Raw genomic sequence first — 24,494 nt, 5'->3', positions numbered from 1 at the left:
ACTCATTAAATTTAGAGGTCTCTGCGCATGGCTATATAGGCTCCTATAGTGGAAAGATTATTTTCATGTTTTGGTCTTTGCCCAGTTCCTGACACACTTGGCAAATGATTGTTGAATGAGCCTGAATTGAAGTGGTAGCCGCTCTGTATCAGGGATTCTCAAATTCTTGTTGGCCTTGGGACTCCCTTACTCTTCCACAAACTGAGCACCTCCTACCAAAGAGCTTTTGTTTGTGTGGGCCCGATCTGGCGACATTTGCCCTAGTAGGAATGAAATGATATTAGTATATTAGGAAATTAGTTTTGACCTCACAGATCTCCCGAAAAGGTGTGGGGACCAGATCAGGTTTGGAGACCCTCTGCTCTCTCCAGATCTGGGCTAGATTCCCACAGAGCCTACCTGGAACAGCTCTCAGAGACTAGCCCGCCTCTCTAATTTTTCAGATGAAGAAACTGAGACCCCGCCAGGGAAAGTGACTTGGTCCAAGGTCACCTCGGTAGAAGGCGGCCGAGCCCAACGGAGTGGCCTAACTGGGGATGGAGAGGAGGGGATTTGTGGGTACGATGCTAAGGACCAGCTCGAGTGGGAAAGGCCAGCCCCTCCCGGCCCGCCAGTCCAGTGGCCCCCTCTTTCCTCTCCCTTCTCCCCCAGCTAAAACGGGGGGGGGAGGGCAGAGGGAGGAGCGAGTCCCGGGAGCTCCGGGCGTGTCCCCGCCGCCTCCGCCTCTCGTCCCAGCCCCGGGCTGGGCGGGGCCGACGGGAGCTGAGCCGCGGCCGCCCCGCTCCCGTCACTTCCTGCCCCGGGCCGCTTCCCCTTTAAGGGTTAGGGGCTCGGCGGCGGCGGCGGCGGCGCTGCTCGCTATGGTGGTGCTGAAGAGCGTGGAGGGCAATTCTGCCGAGGCGGCGGCTCCCGGACCCGGGACCCCGGCGGCGGCCCCGGCGGCGGACGGGGGAGGAGGAGCAGGCGGAGGAGGAGCGGCGGCCCCCCCAGGAGCGCCGCCCGGCGGGGAGCCCTACCTGTGAGCGCCGGGGCCCAGGCCCCACAGAGCCCACTCCACCTACCCGCGTAACGCCCCTGGTCCGACCCCGGAATGGGGCTTAGGGCAGGTCCCTCTGAAAGGGGTGCTTTAAAGATGGGCTGACTCGGGTCTTCTCTGACCTCGAGATCGAACCTTGGCAGGCTCTGGTCCTTTCTTGTCTCACTGATTTGAGTCATTAACCACAGGCTGGGTCGGGTTCCCTCTTACCCCGGGACCGAGTCCTTTCTGCTAGCTGATCTAAGAATTTACTGGCTGGCTGGGACCTCTCGAACCAGGATTTATCTTTGTTGTACCTCGGATTCTCTAGCCCTACCTCTACTCCCCCCTCCTCCCAATTTGCTTCCTGACTTCTGGCTTTTGGGTTTGCTCCGGAACCCCCCTAACCCAGTTTTGCTTTGGTCCTCCCTGACCCTCTGACTCTCATTTTTTCTCCATCTGTCTCAAGTCCTGGGCTACATTAGGATTTACCCTCAGGCTAACTCTGGACTCCATTGATCATCCTGGAATCTCCTTTGTTTGTTTCTGGCCCTCCTAGGACTGACTTGACCCTCCTAGATTGACTTGGCCTTCCTAGGACACTTTCCCCTACTTCTGGTCCCATGATCCTCTGGTCTAAGATTTACTATCAGCCCAGCTCTGCCTCCAACACCGAATTTCCCCTCTGTGACTGTCGGTCTTTCTTGCCTTACTTAGGCATTTACTCTTCGGGTAAATAAATATCCTTCCTCTAATTTGGGCATGCACCTGCCACCATCCTTCCTCAGCTCAGCCGGAACCCGGCAGATCTCCTTTGGGCCCAGGTGTTTTCCTCAGCCCTGGCCCCCTCCCACCTCTCTGAGGATGAGGAAGGAAGGTCCTGCTCCTGTACCAACTTCTTCCTCTCTCTTCAATCTTTCCCTTTCACTCAGCCTACTCACACTTAACCCTGCCTCCTTTCTCCTGAACTCTTCTACCTTCTGGGATCTCCATGTTTCTTGTCTAACTTTTTTCATCCATTCATGGCTAAAGTAGAGAGTCATGGAAGGCCAGAACTAGGGGGAAAGAATGGGTGAGGGGTAGAACATGGAAGGTCCCACACCTGGAATCCTTAGAATGTAGAACATACGATATCAGAGTTGGAAGGAGCCTTTGATAAGTCCAGAAGTTCGCGTCATTTTTTGCCTGTCTTGATATTCACTCTGTTATGGTCTTTGAACTTTCTCAGTCTTTAAATGCATAGGATTTTAAAGGACACTGATTATATTTGAAATGTGTTTGCTCGACTAAAATATAGTGATCAAAAGTTGCTTTTTTTGGTTTGTTTTTTAAAGTTCTTAGATCCCTGTTCTAGTTTACAGTTAAGGATACTGAGACCCAAGAATGGAAGGGGATTTTGTCCAAGGTCTGATAGGTGTATCTGGCTACTTTGTGGGATTTTAGTTTATAATCATGATTGAAAGTCTAGGGCCTCTGGGCTATTTCCTCCCGAGGTTTTTGTGGGAAAGGTGGAGTGTGTCAGCAGTAAGCCTGGCTTCCTGATAGTGGGGTGCTGAGTGTAGAGAGAGAGGTTTGGGGTATTTTGGAGTAGAGAATGTGAAGGTGTCTTAAAAGTTGACTGATTTGGCCCTAAGGGGGCTTGTGTTAAAATACTCCCTGTAAAGTGGGGGGGAGGGTTAGGGTGTGGGGGGTCTTGGGTGAGAAGCCTTGCTCTTGATCTTGAATGAGTCAGGATTTCCTCATTGCTCATCTGTATGTTGGGGCCGGCAGTGTTTGTAAGGAGTTTGGAATCCCAAAGGAGTCTGTGTATGTGTTTGGGGGTCAGAGAGGGTTTGATTTCTGGTTGGACTTGACTTTGAAAGGGCCTGGACGCAAGCTACTGTACATTGGGTCTGGGTAGAGATTGATTTCTGGGAAATAAACATCACCAGACTTTGCTTCTGCAGGGTCCCTGATAAGCTCCTTGCTTCCAAGGCGGTGCTGTGAAGCAGCTACGGTTAAGTTAGCCAACAGCCAAGAGTCCCCTCCTTCCACTCAACATTGGCTGCTGTCCAGTGCTGGGCAGGCGAATTATCCTTCTGGCCTTTAATTACCTTTCTGTATATATCTCTGTTCCCAAAGCTAATTGTTTGTCTGGGTCCCTGCCCTTCTACAATTCTTGTTCATGGTTGTGACTTGTGGGCTCAGCCCTTTGGCTAAAGGACTGAAAGCTTTTGGAAATAAAGTGTAAACAGAGTTTCTGAAGTGACTAATTGTACTTAACCAGCTTCCTGGCAACCGCCTGGAGCAGTCTCTTTTCTCAGGACCCAGGATATGCCAAGTTTTTACCTCCTAGAAAAAGTTTTCCTTGTAGATAACAGGGCTGGGAGTCCCAACTTTCCTATTTAATGTGTGTTAATGGGCAGAGGTCACTTTTCTAGGGTCATCTTTTGAGAGCTGGAAAAGACTGCTCAGACCATCCACTTTCCCCCCACCCACTTCTCCCCTCTTTTAGCCAGTGAGGAAACTGAAGCTCCACAAGGCTGATTTGACTTATTCTATTTATTTGCTTATAAATAGCATAAATGGGAATCTAATTCAGATTTTCTCTTTCAGCCAAGGGCTCCTTCCCCTGCTATGGCTGGGAACTCTTCCAATGACTCCATCACAGAACTCTGCTTGCTAATTGACTAATAGAGGGACGGGGATGGAGAATTGCTATGGGGAGCAGTAAGCTGGGTTTCCAAGAGAGCTGAGGCTAAAGTCTTCAGATCGGGGATTTTAGTATGGTTTCCTTCTGGAATCAAGAGCCAGTCTCAAACCTCCAGAGCTAGAAGACCAAGTTGGAGCAGAAAAGTCATTATGTCTGTTTTTGTTTGTGGTGGTAGTAGTGAATATATGTGTGGGCCTAGAAAGCTCTGCTTTCCTGATATTATGTTTACTTTTTAGGCCCCAAATCTTATCTGATGGATTTTCTCCTCCCCCTCCCCCCTTCTCTCTCAGTCTATCTAGAGCCTGGGTTGGGGAGCTTTTAAAAAGCATTTCTACTGGTGATCCATTGGATAAAATACTGGACTTGAAGTCAGGAAGACTAGATTCTTATTAGCTGTGTGATCCTGGGTGGATCTCTTAAACTTTATTTGCCTCATTTTCCTTATCTGTAAAATTGCAATAATAATAGCTCCTAACTCCCAGGTTTGTAAGGATCAAATAGTAAATTCTTCCTCGCTCTTCAATCTTTCCCTTTCACTCAGCCTACTCACACTTAACCCTGCCTCCTTCCTCCCCAGTAAAGTTCAAAGTGCATCACCACCATCATCATCATCACCATTATTATTCCTGGGCCCTGAAGCTCTGCTAGGGTCCTTTATATAAGGGCCTCTAAGTTCATTATAACAGATATATTAATTAGGAATCTTTTGGATGTAGAATCCTCTGTTGGCCTTCCCCTCCTATAGACTCATTCAATGCTTAAATAACACACAGACTCTGCCCTTAGGGAGCCCACATGTCTTGGAGGAAAAAATACACAAAGCACTAATCACTAGGATACATAACAAATCAAGATACTTTGAGCTAGGCTCAAAAGTTAGGTGAGATTTCTGGACTAGAGGAGGAAGCTGTTCTTCTAGGAAATAGCCTGAGCAAGGCCCAAAGTTAGGAAAGCTTGGGGTTGGGTGCAATCCAATATGGCGATGCCCCAGGGGGAAATCATTTTATTAATGCTGGAAAGGACGGAGACAGCTCTTGATTTTGAAGGGCCTTGAATGCTAGGCAGAGCAGTTTGACTTTGATGCAACAGGGAGCCATGGAAGGGGTTTTGAGTAGAGTCAAGATGTTGATCAGTTAGCATTTATTGAGAACCTACTATGTGCTAGGCAATATGCTAAGAGTTGGGTATGGAAAGAAAGACAAAAACAGTCCCTGATTTCAAAGACCTCATAGACTAAAGGGGAGATAATAGGCCAATAAGTACATATGGACAAGCTGTAGAGATAAGAAGGCTAAGGCAAGAGTCTTGGGGTTCTCCTTAAGAGAATTGGAATTAGGCAGGGAGCTAAGACAGGAAGGGGTAATGGGAAAACCAGAGAGTTTTCTAGGGACTCAGAGCAGCCAGATGAAGGCCATGGTGATGAAAGAAGCTGGGGGAAGGAGTGAGAGGAGGAAGCTAATGAGGCTGGGAGATGTGTACATAGATGGAATGATGGACTGGACCATAGGGAAACTTGACACCCTTCCCCCATTCTTTCTTTATTGCTTGTTTAACTCTTGGCTAATTCACTGACCTTTTTTAAGCTCAGCTTTCCCATGTCTACAGTGTCCCAAAAGTCATAAAACAATCTTAAGCTTTAAGAGCTTAAAATTTTAACCTTTAATACCTTGAAATTGTACCATCCCCAAGATTTTTGGGATGCCCCATTTATATTCAAGTCTAAACCTGTGAATCCCCCAATTTGGGGAATTCCCATGTGAGGAAACTCCATCTATGAAGAAAGGCTGACATCATCCTGCACTCTATAATCCTTGTGTATTGCCTGAAGTAAAGTCAGGTTAAATGACTTACTCATTCACACATCCGACATGTGTCAGGTAGGGGATTTGAACTTAGGAGCAGCTTCCTGTGGAGCTAAGTGGTGAAGTGGATAAAGTGCTGGGTCTGAAGTCAGGAAGATCTGAGTTCAAATGCTGCCTCTGATATTGGCTGTGTGACCCTGGGCAAATCCTGAAATTTCTCATTGATTCAATTTCATCTGTAAAAATGGGGATAATGATAGTTCTTACCTCTCAGGGTTATTTTGAGGACAAATGAGAGGATATTCATAAAATGTGCTGTAGCTTGTTCTTATTCAGTCTTTGTAATCTCACTTGGGGTTTCATTGCCTTCTCCAGCTCATTTTACACATGGGGAAACTGAAGCAAACAGGGTTAAGTGACTTGCTATTGTCAGTAGAATAGTCAGCTCTTCCTGACTCTAGGCGCCTCTTCAGAATAATGTTTTTAAATGCATTTTAAAAGTACATAAGCTGGGGCAGGTAGGTGGTGCAGCCCTGAAGTCAGGAGGACCTGAGTTCAAATGTGACCTCAGATACTTAAGACTTCCTAGCTATGTGACCCTTGGCGAGTCACTTAACTCCAATTCCCTAAGGGGAGGGCAGGGAAAAAGAAAAAAAGAAAACAAGTACTTCAGATTACAAAGGAAATAAATTATATTAAAATGCAGGAGTTGAATTTTTTTTTCCTTTTAGTTCTTGGATCACATGTTAGGATCTCTGAGCCGACAATTTAGCCTTCCTAATTCTAAATCTAGCTTTCTGTCTCCCTCCTGATTTATTTAGTCCAGCCCCTCATCTTAAAGGTGGGAAAATGAGGCCCAGGGTTAAATAATTTGCCTGAGATCCCATAGGGACTGTCAGAACCTGGTTTGAACTAAAGCCCAACTATCTCCAAATCTAGGGTTCCTTCTGTTTCCATGAAGATTTCTAAATTCAGATGGGACCCCCAGGGGCTTGGTTGTCAAGCCAGGATAAGGACCTTCCTCTGCTGGTGTCCAGGTCCCTCTCTGCCTCCCATAGAGCTTTTCCTGGGCTCTGGGCAAGTATCTGAGCCTCCCAAGGCCCTTGGAATGATGATGGTTGGTATACAAACTTATTGGCCTTCAGCCTTTGGGGGCAGTGGGTTCCGCCCTCCCCCCATGTGGAGAGAACCCGACTTGTTTACAGCTGAAGGATCTTGCCCTCTTTTCAGGCTTCTCAGCCCCACGGGGACTCTTGGGGGTGATTCAGCTCCTTTTATCTCTCGGGCTCAGGGTAGTTGTGGCTTGGATACCTTCCAGCTAACTGGAGCCGGGGAAATGCCAGGGGGCCTCAATAGGGTGATGTTGTGAGGGAAAGTGGGGAGTCTCTCACTGCTAATTTTCTGCAATTTGAGGCCCATCCAAATGGAAATTTGTTATTAGCATTTAGAAAGTGCTTTCCTCGGGGCAGCTAGATGGTGCAGTGAATAGAACACTGAACCTGGAATCAGGAGGACCTGAGTTCAGATTCAGTCTCAGACCCTTAACACTTCCTAGCTATGTGACCCTGAGCAAGTCACTTAACCCCAGTTGCCTAGCCAAAAAAAAAAAAAAAATAATAATAATAATAAAAGAATTGTCTTTTTTTAAAAAAGGGCAAGTGATTTCCTCTGGTAAGAAGCATTTCAAGACAAATACTGAAAGCATTGTCCCTTCTCCCCTTAGAGGGGAGGAAATGGGACTTGTGCAGGGTCACATAGCTAATAAGTGGTAGAGCTGGGTTTCTTTGGAATTCATATGCTCTGATAGTTCTCTTAGTAAAGGGCCTAAGAAATGGGAGTGTGGTTGTTAATAATCGAGATTTAAAATGATAAAGCATTATGGTCTTAGCAAGTCCCACGGACACAGACATTAAGGTGCCACGGCCAAGATCATAGGGTCTTATGGGGATTAAGTGACTTCTCCAGTCCAGTAAGTGTCTGAGACTGGATTTGCACTCAGTCCTTGATTCTTTCCGTTGCACCTCTTGCTGCTCTGTAGAGTAGTTCTTGCTCTTTCAGGGTGCTCTTTTCTCCACCCCTTGCATTTGTCAGAGCCTAGGAAACCTAGATGGTCAGAGCTGGGAAAGGCTCTTAGAACACAAAATGTCAGATGGGGAAACTGAGGTCTAGAAAGAGGAAGAGATTCCATCCCGGAGCAACACTGTGTCAGTTAAAAGTCTCTCCACTGGCTTTCCTGTCAAACCTGGTCGGTGGGATTTAATCCTGGATCAGTGAGCCTTGGGGAACCAGCCAGCTGAGACAGAGGTGATGAGCCCAGTTGTGGTCCAGCTCTCCAGCTCTCAGAGTCAGTGGCAGGCCCATTGCGCTCCTCTCGGGCCCTAGCCCTGGGAATGGGTCAGCTCGCCCCTCCCGGGGAATGGATCCAGGGCGGAAGACAGGGGGCAAAGTTGGGGAGTGAGACTGAACCCAGAACCTTGGACATCAAAGCTCATGTTCTAATGAACAGTCACTGGTATTCTTCATTTTATGAGACTGCGAAACCCTTAGCTTCTTCCTCACCTTTCATCTCTTCCTTAGAAGTAGGGAAATAGAATGTTGACTTGAATACCCCATTTTCCAAACAAATCTGGGTTAGAGATCATTCTAAATGAGAAGGCCTTGGAGGCATTGAACATCACAGCCAGCCAGGAGGACCCTTCCTAGGAGGATCTTTAGAACCCAGAATGTCCTTCCCAGGACGACCTTTAGAAGCCAGAATGTCCTCCCCAAGGGGCCCCTCAGAACCCAGAATGTCCTTCCCAGGAGGGCCCCAGATCCTAGAATGTCCTCCCCAAGGGGCCCCTCAGAACCCAGAATATCCTCCCCAGGACGACCTTTAGAACCCAGAATGTCCTTCCTAGGAGGGTCCTTGGGGATCACCCTCCTCATTTTACAGACGGGGAAACTGTGACCCAGTGAAAAGTGAATGGCCTAAGGCTGCGCAAAATTGTGGCTGGGCTGGGCCTTGTACCCAGCTGCCCTGGCCTCCTGAGCGGGACTCTGCACTGCTCTGTCCCCATGTGCTTCCTGATTCGCCAGTCCTGGGTATCTGGTGTCTCCCAGAATGGCATTTCTTGAACAGAACTGATTCGGTGGCGTTTTCCCCTGTGGCCCTGGGCCTTTGGAGGAGGAGGCGAGGAGCTTTGTGTTCATACATGTGCCTCCCCAGGGCCCAGCCCGCTTTCCCCTCTAATCTCCTCCATTAGCCTGACCCCCAATCGGCCCAGAATGGGCCCTGGACCTCCCCCCCACTGGGCCCCCTCTGAGCTGTCTTCTGGGAGGCCTCTGCCTGCCCTGCATGGTAATATATTGGAGTAATTAAGACAATTTAATCGGCTGAGTGGCAGGATTTAGCTCTGACGGCCTCTCAGAGGTAGCCCCAGGGGGTTCAGTGCATAAAGTGACAGAGCAACGGATTGATTGGGCCACACTGTCCTTCTCCCTCCCCCCTGGTCAGGGTCTCATTCTGTGAGACCCCAGGACTCAGAGGGCATGGACCCTCCCGGACTTAGTAACCAAGTGGCATAGTGAGCAGAGCACAGGCTCTGGAGTCAGGAGGATCTGAGTTTAAATCCAGCCACAGGAAGTACTTACTCCATCACCTTGGGTGAGTCACTTAACCCTGATTGCCTCAGAAAACAGAAACAAAAACACTTTTGGGGAGGATCTGCTAAACATTTCAAGTCTTCAAAGGTCCTCAGAACCATAGAACCACAAATGTAAGAGCTGGAAGAGGGACCATAGAAGAGACCATCTCACTCCATCGGAAGCATTTATTAAGCACCTACTGTGTGCTGTACACCAAGTGGTACATGACAAAATAAACTACTCAACCAAAATCACAAGGAACTAATCCCTCCTCTCAGTCTGCATTATTATTATTATTATTATTATTATTATTATTAGTGAGGTAATTGGGTTAAGTAACTTGCCCAGGGTCATACAACTAGGAAGTGTTAAGTGTCTGAGATCAAATTTGAACTCAGGGCCTCCTGACTTCAGGGCTGGGGCTCTATCCATTGCACCACCAGCTGCCCCTGCATTATTTCTTTCCAATTTATTTTTATTCTGAACTTAATAAATCTCTTACTCTTGGGAAACCTCAGGGACAGGATCCTTGACCAAAATCACACAGCGAAGTGTCCAAGCCGCACCCTTTCCCATCTCACACAGCTTCTCCCTGAGCCAGGCCTTTGCCCCCTCATCTCCCGGTCGTGCTCCTTGCCCCCGTGTCTCCCCACCCCCGGTTCCTCAGGCCTTTGTCTGGCATCCAGGCCAGGTTGGGGGGAGGAGAAGAACCTCTTGGCTCTTTCTGCTCCCACAGACACTACCACTCCCACCTCCCAAGCTCGAGGGCCAAGCGTCTCACCCCCGCCAAGCGGAGGCAGTATTTCATCAACCAGGCGGTGAGAAACTCGGACCTCACGCCCAGGGCCAAGGGTCGAAAGAGGCTGCAGCAGATGGAGAACAGTGAGTGGGACCTCGGTGGGGCTGGGGGCAGCTATCGGGGCTCCCAGAGCAGGGTGGGGGAGGAGGAAGGGAAGATGGAGGGCTCTCCCCAACCCTTCCCCCTCCATGTTGCTCTTCACAGGCTGATTCCCATCAGGGTCCTAGGTCTAGCAGACCATGGGGGAAGGTGAGGGGGGGATTTCCTTCTTGGAAGCCTGCCTGTCATCGGAGCATCCAGATCATTCCGAGTTCCTCCCTTGTTTTTCCCTCTCCCTCTTCCCTCTTCCCTCTCCGGTCTGGTCTCATGTAATCTGAAAGATCCCTAGTGTGGGACATCATGGGAAAAGGCACTGGCTTTGGCGTCCGGTCCTGGCTCTGTGACTAAGTTCTCCAAATGAGCTTGAGAACAATAACCTTCTCTGGCAATTGTTCCCATCAGAGGGGTTGGGTCAGAGGGTCTCTTTGGGGGTCTCCCCTCTGGCCCCAGTGACCCCTTCCAGCAGTTCGTGTGGGCCCCAACTTGCTGACCTAACGGTAGCTGAGAAACCCATGCGTGGGTAGTCTGGGGGGTTTTGTTTTTAATCTCAAAGGGCTCTCCTTTGACAGGTCACTATTTGATGACACTTATGGAGAGGGTTGAATGCTCCCCTGATGAGGGGGACCTGGCCCTCCCTGCCACTCCCAGCATCTTTGCCAAAGCCTGCAGCAACGAGACCTACATTGAGGTAGGAGGCCCCTGCTGTTCTTCTCCCTACCCTCAGGACTTGACCCCTGTGCAGGGGGCCAGCATCTTGGAAAACAGCTTGCCTTAACTTCATGGTCCAGCAGCATTCTGAGAGAGCCTGAGTTGGCTCTCATGTCTGAGCCCTAATTTTAGGCATCTGTAAAATGGGCCTAATATTCTTGTCACTGGCTACCTCACTGAGTTTTAGCCAGGTGGATTCTGAGGACCATGATCTGGTAAGAGGAAGGGCTGGACTCCTGGGGGCTGGTGGACCCCTGGGTTAAGCCAGTCTCTGGGCCCTGCAAAATGGGGATAGAGTTACTTTGCCTGTTGGAAGGATATTAGCCTCTTGAAATCCCTTTTAGCACTGACAGTGATGATTCAAGATCTCCCCATCTAGTCTGAAAGGTTTCCCTGCCCTTGGCCCCTAGTGTCCTCCTGCCTTGGGTCAGCAGAGGATCTAAGGGCTGTATCTGTAGCCTGGGGATGCTCAACTAGTCTGGCCAAGTTTAGCCTTGGAATAGAAATTGCTATGGGGGCGAGTGGGGGAGGGATGGCCTCTTCTAAGGGCCAGTAGCCGCTTCTAAGGGCACCAACGTGCATGACGGAGTGGGGGTTAAAGGAAAGATGAGACCCGTGCAATCCGATCGGGAGGCAAGGTCAGTAACACTGGCATGGAACCCACTTCTGCCCGACCTCTCCACCTTGGAGCTGGAAGAAGGAATCTGAGCTCGGTGCCAGCTGGGGAAGCACCGACTCGGGCTCCTGGAGGAGCAATAAGCCTCAGAGCCTCTGTTAGGTCTCCCTGGGAGCTCCCAGGGTCAGAGTTCTTAACTGGGGTCCGTGGAACCAGTGAGATTTCAGAAGGTCCATAGATGGGCAAATCACCTCTTTATTTTCACTCACCCCTGACTGAGCACTTCTTCTGTTGGGAATGTAGGCAACAAACGTGACTCCGGAGAAGCCCCAGTGCCCTGCCAGGGGTGGGGTGGTCTGTGACACTGATGAGACTAAGCGCCCCCCCCCCAATCTTAGGAGCTGGGATCCTTGTCAACTGTGGGGTCCTGCCCCTCTCCCTCCCCGCTCCCACCTTCAGCTTGCTTGTTTACACATCCCTTCTTCTAAGTCTTTTTGCAATATCCCGTTACCCTCCCTGACTCTTTCTCCACAGTCTTGGCCAATAACCTGTTTTGTGGTCTGTGAGGTGGGGCAATAGTGCCTGCTGGGGAAAGGATGGATGAGCCTTGGAGGGGAGGGGATCCCCTTCCTGGTAGGGGTTGAGCTAGATGGCCACAGGCCTTTTTCCCAATTCTGAGATTCCGAGAGTTCACAAAAGGGCTTACATAAAAAACCTGAGTCTTACTTGCCAGACCCATAGACTGTCACTGTGTGACAGGCCCCAAAGGGTCCAGAACCTACAATGGCAGCCTGAAGGGATGCTAACAGATCTAGGCTGAAAGGAACCTCAGAAGACATCTTGGCTGATCCTCATATGGGTAAACTGAGGCCCAGGTTAACTTCTCCCAAGGTTACACAAGTCAATAGGCGTTGAGGGGTCCAAAGAGCCATATTGTCCCTGGTCCTTTTTTAAAAAATGGATGAGAAGAGAACTGGGGTCCAGAAGAGAGAGGCAAACTATTGAGGTTACAGTGCCCTGCAGGGCCTGTGGGAAGGCCCTGATCTGGTTCCATGTCATTGGCAGAGGGAACCCCTTCTTCTGGGGTAGGTCTACACTGAGGGACAGGACTTGAACCCAGGCCTTGCCCTGCTGGCTCAGAGGCTGACTCCCCTCCTGGGAGAGTGGAGGATCAAAAGCTTGTGTTTTTTTCTCCTTTCCAAGGGAGTGGAGGTCAGCCCTCAGTAGCAGTCTCCTTATCTGCCTCCTGCTCCTCAGCTCATTAGATAATTCCTGGCCCGAGCTGGGGAGGACGGAAAGCTTAGGACTAGTTTCTTTGTTGTTATCTTTCATTATCATGTTGTTATCATTGTTATTATTATGGTCTGGGTTGGGCTTGGAGGCGGGATCCCAGGGAGTGATTTCTTGGCTCCTTTACTAACTGGCTGCGTGATCCTGGTGAAGTCCCTTTTTTCTTCTCGGTTTCCTCTTCTGTAAAATGAATATAATCCTATCTGGTCCTCTCACAAGGAAAGGGCCTTTTGTTTTTTCCTGTTATTTATGGTCCAGACCTGGGATGTCATCAGTGTGGGGGAACTCTGGGGAGGTTTCCTCTTATTTTGTGATTTTGGGAAACCTTTTAACCTCTGTCTGCTGCTGAAAAATGGGGGCAATGATAGCACCTACTTCTCAGGCAGTAGGGTGTGTGTGGGGTCCAATGAGATCACATGTAAAGTACTTAAATAGTAGTTATTATTTCCGTAATTTTAAGTTATTCCCAATAAGGAAACTTCCTCTACCTCTGCCTCTGCTCTGCAATTACTCTGACAGAATGGCCTGGAGGGCACTCACTAGCTGCTCACTTGTCCAGGGTCTCACAGCCGGCTTGTGTCAAAGGCAGGATTAGAATTCAGGCCTTCCTGACTCCATTAATGCTATATTGCATTGAAGTCCATTCCTTCCCATCTTGTTTGAATGGACTTTTCCCAAAAATATTTTGTTTTCCAGTTACATGTAAAACTTTTTTTCATTTGTTTTTAAAACTTTAAGTTCCAAATTCTCTCCCTTCTCCCCCTCACGCCCAGCCCCCATTGAGAAGGCATATGTGAACAGTTTCTATATTTTTTTATTGAATTCAGATAAGAACAGGGACACAACACATTATCATGAGTCTTTTATCGTTATTGTTCTACTGCTCACACAGACAGATAGAAAAACGGCCTTTTCTAAGTTGAATAAGCACATTGGGGCGGAAGCTAACCTTCTGATTTGTTAGGATCATTTCAAAAAATCATAATCCTACAAACCAACCCACAGCTCAGCCTTGAGGCTCATAGAAAAGATCCCCACCCTTTTTCTTGTTAGGTAACGTTCTGCTGGGGTTTAGCCTTGCCCAAGTGGGGAGCCCCACCTCCATTATTAGCCAGATCTGAGTGGGTGCAGACTGGAGGCTTTCTTTGCTGGTCAATGCTTAGGCTTGGAAATGGCTGGTGAGATCCTTCCTATAATATCCCATGGCTCCCTCCCCTCCATTCCTCCACCCCCTCAAAAGTTCTTTCCTTTTGCAGAATACACAGTGACGAGAAGTAGCTACTTCTGCGATACAGTCTCTTGTGCTTTGTCTTTGTTTCTCTCGCCTCCCATCCTTCCTGATCCACACAGCCTCTATTAGCCCTGGCTTTCAAATGGGAACTTGTATGGTGGAGAACCGTCAACTGCCAGATTGTGGGAGGCTGGAGGCAGATGACAGCTCTAATCTCTTCCCTTTAAACAGATGAGTTCTGGCCAAGGGCACAGTCAGCTTATCTGCAGAAGGCCCTGCAGAGGAAACATGGACAGTTGTCTCTAGGTCATCTCCATGGCCGGAGAAATGCAGTGGTATTTGGGATGGCAAAAATTGTGTTGACTCTTTTGGGTCGAAGAGCTGGGTCCTAATCCCACCTCTGACCTGGATGAACTTTTGGCATATCATTCCCCCCCCACTCCGCCCCCGGAACTCGTCTGGAAAATGAGGGTGTTGAACACCATGGCTTCCAAGATGTCTTGGTGGGGTGGGTAGATCAGTGACTCTGGATCAGGGGCTTTGGGTTGGGATTTGGTCCTGTGCTCTCTCCGATCTGCTACACCCCCAGCCCTTCACCTGTTCCAAGCAGAGAGCCTGCTCTGGCCCCTGAAAGTTGCCTTCTCCCAAGGAGGCAGGCCCAGGAGCCGTGAGTGTAGAGGGCCTTTGTTGGGGGGTCCTACTGATGGGCAGGGAATGGTCCCCCTCTCCTTTGCCCACCAAAGTCTGCCCAGGGGAGGGCACTGGTGACCTGGAAGATCTGTCAAAAGAAATCAGGATTTTTAGCCCCCAAAATAAAAAGACTAAAAAGGAAAGGGATCTGTGGTCCAATATTTGATGGGCTACATAGAACAGGAGACTTGTTCTGTCTAACTCCCCCAGGGCAGAACCAGAAGAGGGGGTTCTGAGGTTTGAAGAAAGGCAGATAGGGTTGATAGAAAGAAAACCTTCTGTCAAAATGAGAGCTCATCTCACAATGCATTGGGAACAAATGATTTCCTGAAGGACCCCAAGGTCTGTCACTAGTGCCTGCTACCTCAGTGACCTTGAGCATGTCCCTCTCCTGGGCCTCCCTTGACCAATGAGGGGGTTGGACTTAGATGACTTTTCCAGGCCATAATTCTTTTCTTTCTTTCTTTCCTTTTTTTTAATTAAAGCTTTTTATTTTCAAAGCATATGCACAGATAATTTTTCAACATTGACCCTTGCAAAATCTTGTGTTCCAAAATTTCCCCCTCTCCCCCTACTCCCTTTTGTAGCTGGCAAGTAATCCCAATATATGTTAAATGTTTAAAATATATGTTAAATCAAGAGGACTGTTCGGTTCTGCACACATATATTCTATCTAGGATATATTGTGACATATTTAACATGTATAGGACTGCTTGCCATCTGGGGGAGGGAGTGAAGGGAGGGAGGGGAAAAGTTAGAACAGAAGTGAGTGCAAGGAATAATGCTGTAAAAAAAATTACCCAGGCATGGGTTCTGTCAATAAAAAGTTACAATATATATGTGTGTGTGTGTGTGTGTGTGTGTTAAATCCAATATAGATATACCCATTTATACAATTATCGTGTTCCATGAGAAAATCAGGTCAAAAAGAAAAAAAAAAAATGAGAAAGAAAACAAAATGCAAGCAAACAACAACAAAAAGAATGAAAATACTATGTTGTAAACTAATTCAGTCCCCACAGTCCTCTCTCTGGGTACAGATGGCTCTTCATCACAAGACCATTAGAAGTGGCCTGAATCATCTCATTGTTGAAAAGAGCCACATCCATCAGAATTGATCATCATATAGTCTTGTTGCCAGGCCATAATTTCAGTCCTAAGATTTAAGGCTGGAAGAGCCCTTAGAGGCCATTTCATCCCTTCCCCCATTTGCCCAGAGGCCCAGAGAGCCGTGAATTACCCATACTGGTGGCAGTCCACATCTGAATGAGACTAGACCTCTTTCCATGGTAGCTCCCTACCTCCTCCACCCTTGCCTCCCTGCTCTGGCCCTGGGAGTTTTCAAGCAAGCTGAATGTCAGGAGAACCTCTTGCCCAGAGGGTTGGACCAGGTACCCAGGCTGAAGACCTTGGGAGGATCCTGCCCTCTCTGCCTGGATGCCTTGTTCCTCCACCATGGGTGGCAGAGGTTTTATGGGAAGGACACAGCTCCTTCCAGCCAAGGCCCCTGGAATTAATTTGGCATTTTCTCCTGCCGCCCGCCCCCTCTATTTTTGCAGATCTGGAGTGATTTTATGAATCGGTCTGGGGAGGAGCAAGAGCGAGTGCTCTTGTACCTGGAGGAAGAAGCTACAAAAAAGCAGAAAAGGAAGGTCCCAGCTAAGAATGAAGATAATCGGAAAGGTGTTGTGAGGTCCCACTAGGGCAGGGCTCTGGACACGGGTGCTGGGGGAGGGACTTGAGAAGAGCCTTTGGGAATGGGGGCCCCTGGGACTGGGCAAGGGGAGAGGCAGGACCTGGGATAGTCAAGCCCTTGGGAGAACCATTTAGCTTAGCTCAGCTCTATTGCTTTCCAGAAGATCCATCTTACACGGCCCAGGCCTGCTTCCAGAGGATTAACCGTCGCCTGAGGAGCACCCTGAAGCGGGGCAGAATCCCCATGGTGAGTGGTGATGACTTATGTCATGAAACTGTCCAAGCTGGAAGGGCCCCTGGAACATACGGTGTGGGAGGAGGGAGGGCCCCCAGAATGTCTGAGCTAGGTTGAACATTGTTAGGATATCAGGACTGGGAAAGACCTCTATCCAGTGTTCCTTGCAGCACCTGGTATGCAAAAATGGTTTAAGAAAAGCTCTTTGGAAGCAGGGAGGTAGTGCAGTGGATAGAGCGCTGGAGCTGGAGTCCAAAAGAACTGAAGTCAGATCCAGCCTCAGATATTTAATTACTTTGTCTCTGTCTCTGTCTGTCTGTCTGTCTCTCTCTCTCTCTCTTTCTCCCCTCCTCTCTCTCACTGACTCACTCTCTCTCTCTTTCTCTCTCTCTCACTCTCTTTTTCTCTGTCTCTCTCTCTCTTTCCCCTCCTGTCTCTCACACATACACTCTCTCTCTCTCTCTGTCTCTCCCTCTCTCTGTCTCTCTCTCTCTCTCTCTCTCTCTGTGTCTCTCTGTCTCTCTGTCTCTCCCTCTTTCTCTCTATCTCTCTCTCTGTCTCTCTCTCTCTCTCTCTGTCTCTCTCTCTCTCTCTCTCTCTCTCTCTCTCCCCTTTCTATTTCTTTCTCTATCTCGATATCTATCTATCTGTCTATCTATCTATCTAGAATAGGGATAACAAGGGCACCTCCCTTCCAGGATTGTTGGGAAGATGAAAAGGAGATCATATTTGTAAGAACATTGCAAAAGCCCTATCAGAGTGTTAGACAATAATATTATTATTATTCCTTATTATGAATTCCTGTGCTCTGCCTGCCTTAAGTAATTAGGATGAAATTGCTTGAATCCTAATCCCATCTTTTGTTTGAGATCCCTCTCTGACCTTATTTCCTGATTGGAAATAATTTCACCTGATTGGTAAAAAGAAGTTGTGGAAGGGGTGGCTAGGTGGTATAGCAGCCGGAGTCAGGAAGACTCCTTTTTTTAATTAAATGTGGGTTCAGACACTAGCTGTGTGATCCTGGGTAAGTCACTTTACCTTGTTTGCCTCGGTTTTCCTCATCTGTAAAATGAGCTGGAGAAGGAACGATTCTGGTATCTTTCCCAAGAAAACATCAGGTGAGGTACTAGAGATTCGGACATTAAACAGCACAAAAGAGGGCCTGTGTTCTAAGGCCTTCCCTGCCCCCACCCCTGACACAGTTCCCTGCACCTCCCTCCCGGGGCAAGCAGAGGTTTCCTGTGTTTTTCCGTCCCCTTTTTAGATAGCTTTCGCCTCAGTGCAGGTGATTGTGTGCGTAGAAGGGGCTGGTGGCTGCCTTTCCCCTCCCCTTCCACGTGTATTCGGCTGCAGCCATGCAGATGTCACCCGCCTCCCATGGCTAGGTCACCGTGACCGGCACCAGCTCGCAGGAGGGGTTAAGGAACCTCTCCGCGCATCTCGCCAGCCCGCCAAGGCCTGGCAATTGCACCGCGCAGTTTGTTTGTCCCTGAGTCTTTGTCTTCCGCCAGGGCTGACATCCGAGAGGTCAGAGGGGCGGCCCTTGTGCCCCCTGCCTGGCACCCGGCACCTGGCAGCCCCTCCTGTTGGCCTAACTCCTGACTTGCCAAGGCTTTTTGTCCTTTGGTTCTTAGGCTTCCCGGTAAGCCATAAGATTATAATATTCCGATCTAGAAAGGATCTTTGGATAGTTTTTTTTTTTTAACATAAAAATTACTTTATTTCCATTACAGCTGCATACAATAAGAAACATTATGCATTTTAGCTGGTCATAAGCTTACACCCAAACAAGTTCTGTTGTCTTCATTGTCTAGGAAGGAGGGAACCAAACATTTATCAGGCCCCTACTATATGTTAGGCTTTGGGGTAAACATTTTACAAATATTATTTTGTAAATAATTTTACATTTGGTTAGGATATTCTTTAACCCAGCTCCCTCATTTTAAGGAGGGGCATCCTGAGGCGTACAGGAGAAAGGACCTGGAAGAAAGGGCTTGATCTCAGGCTACTTGCCTCCAAATCTAGCGTTCCTTCCAGCTACACCTGGCAGTGGGAGAGCTAGGCTCCCCATTTTGCAGCTGAGGAAACTGAGGCTCCACTGGAGAGCAGACTGATGGCAGAGCCCGGTGCCTTTGTCATGTATGGCGCTAAGTCTTCGGGCACTCAGTGCCCAGAGCAGCTGCTGTTTCTCAGGGCACAAACAGGCATTGGGGCACTCGGAGCTCCTGCGAGTTCTCCGGCCGGTTTTAGTTAGTCCGCAAGCATTTATCTCAGAGAGAGGCTCCTTAATCAGGGAGGACTTGGTCTGGATAGCTCCCGAGGTATATTCCAGCCCGGAGGTTCTTGGAAGAGAAGAGGGGGAGGGTGCTGCTTTGACAGGGGACACAGGAAGGAGGTGCCATTCTCTGGTTCTCCCCTCCCTGCGGGGAGGGGCAGTGATGGGGGGGAGCTCTGCCCCTCCCAAGGGAGGTCCAGATTGGGCTTCCCCACCATCCTTGTCCTGGCTGATGGGACCCCCTCCCTCTCTCTCCCAGGACACACTAGAGGGGCTGGAAGGAAAGCTCCTGAGGTTTTTCTCTGTCACCCCTCGATCTGTCTACACAGCCATGATGGATAGCAGGTGAGCCTTCAGCCCTCTCCCCAGACGTGGTTAGAGGCCAGTTCCCTACTCTCCCCGTCCCCAATCTATTCTCCTTGGCCTGATTTCCCCTTTCCCTTTCGGGGCCAAGGCCAGAGTGACCTCTCCCTTGGGAGGCAGGGGAATGGGTGGGTTCTGGTTGGCCCAGGTTCCCCAGGTAGGGATTTAGGGGGTGGGGATGCTGACTTTCTGCCCAGGCAGAGGTTGGGCCTTTTCAGAATACACTTTGGTGACTTTTTGATTCTCTCCAGGACCGGTGGGCAGGAGAGCCCAGTTCTCTGTCCCCACTCTTGCCAACCCTTTGTTGTTCTTCCTCCTAGCTTTGAGAGGCTCTTGCTTCATGCCCTCTGCCAGTACATGGACCTGGTCTCTGCCAGTGAGTGCCTTCTGTGGACTTTGTTCTGCCCCATATCTGCCCTGCATCGACTTATGGGAAACCCTTAGGAGGCTAGAGACCCTCAAGCTTTACCGGTCTGCTCCCTGAAGGAAGTAAAACCTCTAAGGCTTCATCCCCATCTAGGCCAAGAAATGGAGGCCCAGAGAGGGGGAGCAACGTCCCCCAGATAGTTAGTGGCAGCCGGATCAGAATCAACTCATGTTTCTGTTTTCTGGCTCTTACTAGCTTGGATGTCCCATGGAAACAGCCCAAGGAAGACCACCGAGTCTGAGGCTGGGGGGTGCAGCCCCAAGCCTGGATTTGGATAATTGAAGCCTGTTGGAAGGGGGGACTGGCGAGGGCTGAATGGGGCCACAAGGGAGCACTCAGGCCTGCTTATTCTTTAGCTTAATGAAGCTGCACTCATTAAAGGGCTTAAGTGTTCTCTCTAATGGCCTGGAGGGGAAATTAGGGGGCAGAAGGCACTTAGCCTCCTGGAGGACGTGGGGGCCATCCACATAGACCAGCTGTGTTCAGCGGGGCTTTCTTTTCTCCTGAGTAACCAAGGAGCAGGCTGTCATGGCAACCAGACATAGGGAAGCTGTCTCTATGACTACGGGGTGGGTAGATAGAAGAAGGAGGGGTGAGGGGGATTCTAGCTCTTGCAGTAAGGGGGGTGGTCTGTCTGTTAGGCTCAGCCTGGAGGATCTGAGTCAGGGTGGAGGAGGGGAAGATCTGCCTAAATGAGTCAGAAAGCAGAGTCCAGAAGGGAGAGCTCCAGGTTCTCTGCCCATGGAGTTGTACTTTCACCTTGGTCAAGTTATTCAGTCTGTTTTGTTCCTCAGTTTACCAGTCTGTGAAACGAAGCAGTTGGATGAAGTAATCTCTAGATTCCTCCCAACTCTCATAATCCTTATTCTAAGACAGCCCTGATTTGTTAACAGTTACTCTCTTGTCCATTATTTGCAGGCTGATGGTAGAATTGAATTGAGATCACTGGTCTAGAAGCCAGACCTAGAGGGGAAAACGAGTAGTCCCTTTCCTGCCAGACCTTGTATTGGACTGGGATGGACTAAGCACTAGCTACAGCATATAATCATAGATAAGTAGAATACAGAATAGGGAGTAAGAGGGCAGAGAATTCTAGGAACATTTGAGGAGGGAGAAGAGGGTGGGGAGAGAGTAGAGGAAGACATGGTGGAAGGGAGAGCTTTGTGAAGGTAAGCATTCTGGGAGAAGGAGGGGAGCGCATTCTGAGTCTGGCACATGGAAAAGAAGGGGGATTTCTGAGAAGCTTGTTTGCTAGGAATAAGAAGAGAGCTATAAAAGCAGAATGCTATTCGTATAATCTTGGGAGGGGCCATCTTCTTTCTCCTATTGTCCAGAGCAGGAGTACAGATGATTTCTGAAGATGGGGCTAGGTTAAGTGTGATCCCATCCAGATCAAGTCGAGATGGTGTCCCTCTTTCTGGAGCTATTCCAACTGAAGTTACATGAACTCTTGTAAGATGTTGCTTGAGGGATTCATGTATATTATGGACAATGAGACAAGAGGATGATTGAGGACCCCTTTCCGCTGTAATTCTTGAAAGTCTTAGAATCCTGGATCTCCCCATCCTGTGCCCCGTGTCTCCATTGGTGATTGCTCAGGCTGTTTCTAATTCTCTGTGCCCCTTTGTGTCCCTTTCTGGAAGGTTCCGACTTTGAGGGTAGACGGCAGATGAAGGTGAGCAACAAACACACCGACTTCTTGCCTCCGGAGCAGCTTCTGTCTGCCTACCTCGAGCAGAGGAGCTGATGGCACCCCTCCTTCTTCCTCACCCAGGGGCCAGGATGCTCCTTCTCTTATCTCCCTCCCTTGGGGGTGGGGGGTGGGAAGAGGATTTGTTGACCCCTGGGCAGCATGATCCCAGATTTGTTGATTATCATTGTTATCTTGATTTTTTTTTTTTTTTAATCTTCCTTAAATTCTGCCTGGCCCACTTTGCTTAGATCTGGGGTTTGCTTCTGGTGTTTTAATTTTCTTTTTACAAGGTACTTCAGAAGTCCTGATTTTTTTTTGTGTGTATGAGTGGTTTTCACCCCTGACCTGAAAGTCTCTCATTCCTCTTCCCTTTAATCCTTCAGCCTTTTTCTTTGGAAAGAGGATCCCTGAAAGATTTTCCTGGGGTGCTTCCCCCTCAGATCCTTTCAGAGGAAGCTCTGGACACTCCCTCCAGTCTAAGCCTCACGGATGTTTACAACCCTGGTTTGCTGTGACCCAGAGGCCTGGGCTGGGGCTGGGAGTTGTTCATTGAGCAGGGGAGAGTTCAGGGAGTGAGCCGCCCTTCCCAGATCAGTACCATCTGAACCAGAGGGAAGCAGGCTGGCAGGAAGGATTTTATCATTATATTTTTTTAAGATTTTTTTTTCTTTTGAGGAAGGGTTGGGGAGGGTGTAGGAGTGGGTCTATTTTGGTCTAAAAAGAAACCAAATTTGAGTTAGATTCTCTTTAGAATCTAGCTCTTCTCAAATGATCAATTTGTGTAGTTAGAGATGTCCGCACTGCCCCTTCCCAACCTCTCCATTTCCCTAGCCATTGAGCCATCCCCCAGGCCGGTCTGAGTGTCCAATCCAGACCGGAGGGAAGATGGCCGTCCTGTGAATTAATGTGGCCAGCAGGCTGGGGGTGCTTTCCATTATTGCCCATAATAAGACTATAGTTTTTCTATAATATGTGTGTGTGTGTTTGCCCCCATCCCCATTCCTGCAGAAGGGCAGCTCCATTCTTCATCTCCTAGAGAATAAATTTTAAAAAAACCACATATAGTAACCCTGACCCCTACTTTTAGGGGATGTGTGTTTGGTTTTAAAATTGTATGTGTCTTCCTGTGGTGCCTTTTTTGCAGACTCACTTGTTATCACTTGCATGGAGGGTGAAGCTGCAGGGCCCTGGGCCTCTCCTCTTGCTCTAGGGCCCGGCCCACAGCAGCTCTCCTGGGAAGCTGTTTTTCAGCCTGGGCCCCGGGACCCAGAGCTTGGTGATCCTGGGAGGGCCTCCCTGGTCGGCACGGCCTCTTTTGCCCACACTCTTACATTTGGGCCTCCTCTCCCCTCCCCTCTGATCCCAGCCGTGGGTCAGCCACAGGGGACTTGGCTGGAGGGTTGATGCCCTGGGCCTACCTCTGTTCTGGGTCTCACTGCCCAGACAGGCCTTGAGGACCATGAGTGGAGGAGGCAAAGGGGGCTGCTGGCGAGGCCTTGGCTATTGCTTGGCTTTGGGGAAGGCGGGTGTAATAAATTCCTGGTGCTCTGTACTTAGCCCCATCTGTGTGTTTTGTTTTTCCCCTTTGGGGCCTCGGGAAGAGGGGCAGGCGATCGGCATCATGGGGTTGGCGGCCCTGGCAGCCCCTGAAGAGACAAGGGAACCCACGGGGCCAGCCTCAGGCTTCTCAACCCGAGAGGGAAATAGGTTGGGAAAAGTGAACCGAGGAACCTGAGAAGACGGATGCTGCTGTTTGTTTGATCTACTCTCTTATTTATCAACATTGATTCCTCAATTTGATTTTCTCTCTGCCTTGGAGGAAACTTAGGCAAATCCTTTCCCCAGCCTAAGCTTCAGTTTCCCTAGCTTTAAAATTAGGGGTTTTTTGGTAGTGCAAACTCAATACTGTAACCACCATAAACTACCTTGGTCCTAAACTGCAGCAAGAGGCAGTGCCCCAAATAAGTGTCTCTGTAACTTTACCCTGAGTGACAACTGGGTTCACTGTGTTAGGTTCTGGGCACCATATTTTAAGAAGGAACCTTGACAAGCAGGAGAGGATACAACCCAAAGAGAATGAGTAGGATGGGTGCTTATCACGGGAGTAAGTCCTGAAGGTGTCTGGCTTGGAGAGCAACATTAGGCCCTATGGCTGCCTTCAGTTTGAGGAGTCAGTTATGTGAAAGAGATTGGAAGTAGATACAGAGCTAGGAAGCAGCAGGAACGGTGTTCCAAGTTGTTGGAAAGGGAATTTTTTTTAAAGGATATGGGTAGTTTTTACTTTTTTATTTACTTTTTTATTATTATAGCTTTTTATTTACAAGTTATATGCATGGGTAATTTTACAGCACTGACAATTGCCAAGCCTTTTGTTCCAATTGGAAAGGGTATTTTGACCCAATGATTAGAGCTGCATCGAGGCAGATGGTTGCCTTAGAAAGACAGAGGATCCCTGTCACTGGAGGGAAAGGTAGCTACGTGAGCCCCAGAGAAATTCAAGAAGTTTGAGGGCAGATAGAGAGTGACAGGCCCAGGATTTGCACCCCTTTCATTTCCACTCCTACAGAGACCCTCTTCTTCGGGAAACCCTGTGTCCCCAAAGCTTCGGGGAGAACTAAGCCCTGCGGTGAGGGCGTCCACCCGAAGAAACAAAGCTTCTAACGCCGCAATAGGCAGGCCTGTGTTGGGGGGAGCACGGGGAAAGCTGCTGCAGCCGCTGCCCGGCTGGGTTTACAAACAGCAGTTTCCCCAAGGCGTCAGTTTCCTGCCGACTGGCAAAGATCATAAAGTTAATTTCACTTCCTTCAAAGGATCTCCCCGGCTCCTTTTCCTACCCAGTGATGCACGCCCTGATGCGAGAGCCCCGGCTGGCCCCGCCGACAGCTCTTCCTCCCCCTTCTTACACCCCAAGCCCAACACCTACCTCTTCCCTCTCAGGCCTCGCCCCATAATTTACAGCTAAGCCCCCTACCCTTACTCTCCTTCCTGGTCCCTCCCTTCCCGTCGGGCTTTTATTTTCAGGCCCCGCCCCATCACTCGTTCAGTCAGCTCTGCATTCTAGGCCCCGCCCCTGCTCCTGGCACTCCCGCCTCCTCCCTCTCCTTCTGGGGTACTCCAGGACCCGCCCCCCAGCTGCCCTTTCAGGGTTCCTTTCCCTCCCGTCGGCTCCACTCAGCCGCAGAGCCCCCTGGGATAAAGGAAGCTGTCCGCCAATCATGCTAGAAGGGTTTTCGGTTC

At 49.3% G+C, this 24,494-nt stretch overlaps 1 protein-coding gene across 3 annotated transcripts; it reads left to right on the top strand.

Moving 5' to 3' along the window:
• The first annotated feature begins 548 nt into the window (after positions 1–548).
• On the top strand, positions 549–22,809 carry R3HDM4 (R3H domain containing 4). 3 transcript variants are annotated; one of them, XM_051972129.1, is made up of 8 exons: positions 549–1,018; positions 9,873–10,018; positions 10,604–10,722; positions 16,129–16,252; positions 16,429–16,511; positions 19,034–19,119; positions 19,458–19,513; positions 21,208–22,809. In XM_051972129.1, exons 1-8 carry the CDS (start codon positions 564–566, stop codon positions 21,309–21,311), a joined length of 1,173 nt encoding a protein of 390 aa, XP_051828089.1. In that variant the 5' UTR covers positions 549–563; the 3' UTR covers positions 21,312–22,809. The 3 variants fall into 3 exon arrangements, with proteins under 3 accessions (XP_051828089.1, XP_051828088.1, XP_051828090.1); XM_051972128.1 differs by having other exon boundaries at positions 16,426–16,511; XM_051972130.1 differs by lacking the exon at positions 19,458–19,513 and having other exon boundaries at positions 16,426–16,511; positions 21,208–21,303.
• The last annotated feature ends 1,685 nt before the right edge of the window (positions 22,810–24,494 follow it).

This window comes from Antechinus flavipes, chromosome 1 (genome assembly GCF_016432865.1).
Source record: "Antechinus flavipes isolate AdamAnt ecotype Samford, QLD, Australia chromosome 1, AdamAnt_v2, whole genome shotgun sequence".
In the NCBI taxonomy this organism is placed as follows: Eukaryota; Metazoa; Chordata; class Mammalia; order Dasyuromorphia; family Dasyuridae; genus Antechinus; species Antechinus flavipes.
Note: the sequence above shows the minus strand (reverse complement) of the source record. Positions and strands in the feature narration are given on the sequence as shown.

Bases quoted from the DNA above. Each gene is read 5' to 3' on its own strand.
- R3HDM4 (XM_051972128.1), top strand. From the start codon at position 564: ATGCTAAGGACCAGCTCGAGTGGGAAAGGCCAGCCCCTCCCGGCCCGC. The intron at 1,019-9,872 runs GTGAGCGCCGGG...CTGCTCCCACAG, and splicing joins CCCGGCGGGGAGCCCTACCT to ACACTACCACTCCCACCTCC. The intron at 16,253-16,425 runs GTGTTGTGAGGT...ATTGCTTTCCAG, and splicing joins GAATGAAGATAATCGGAAAG to AAGATCCATCTTACACGGCC.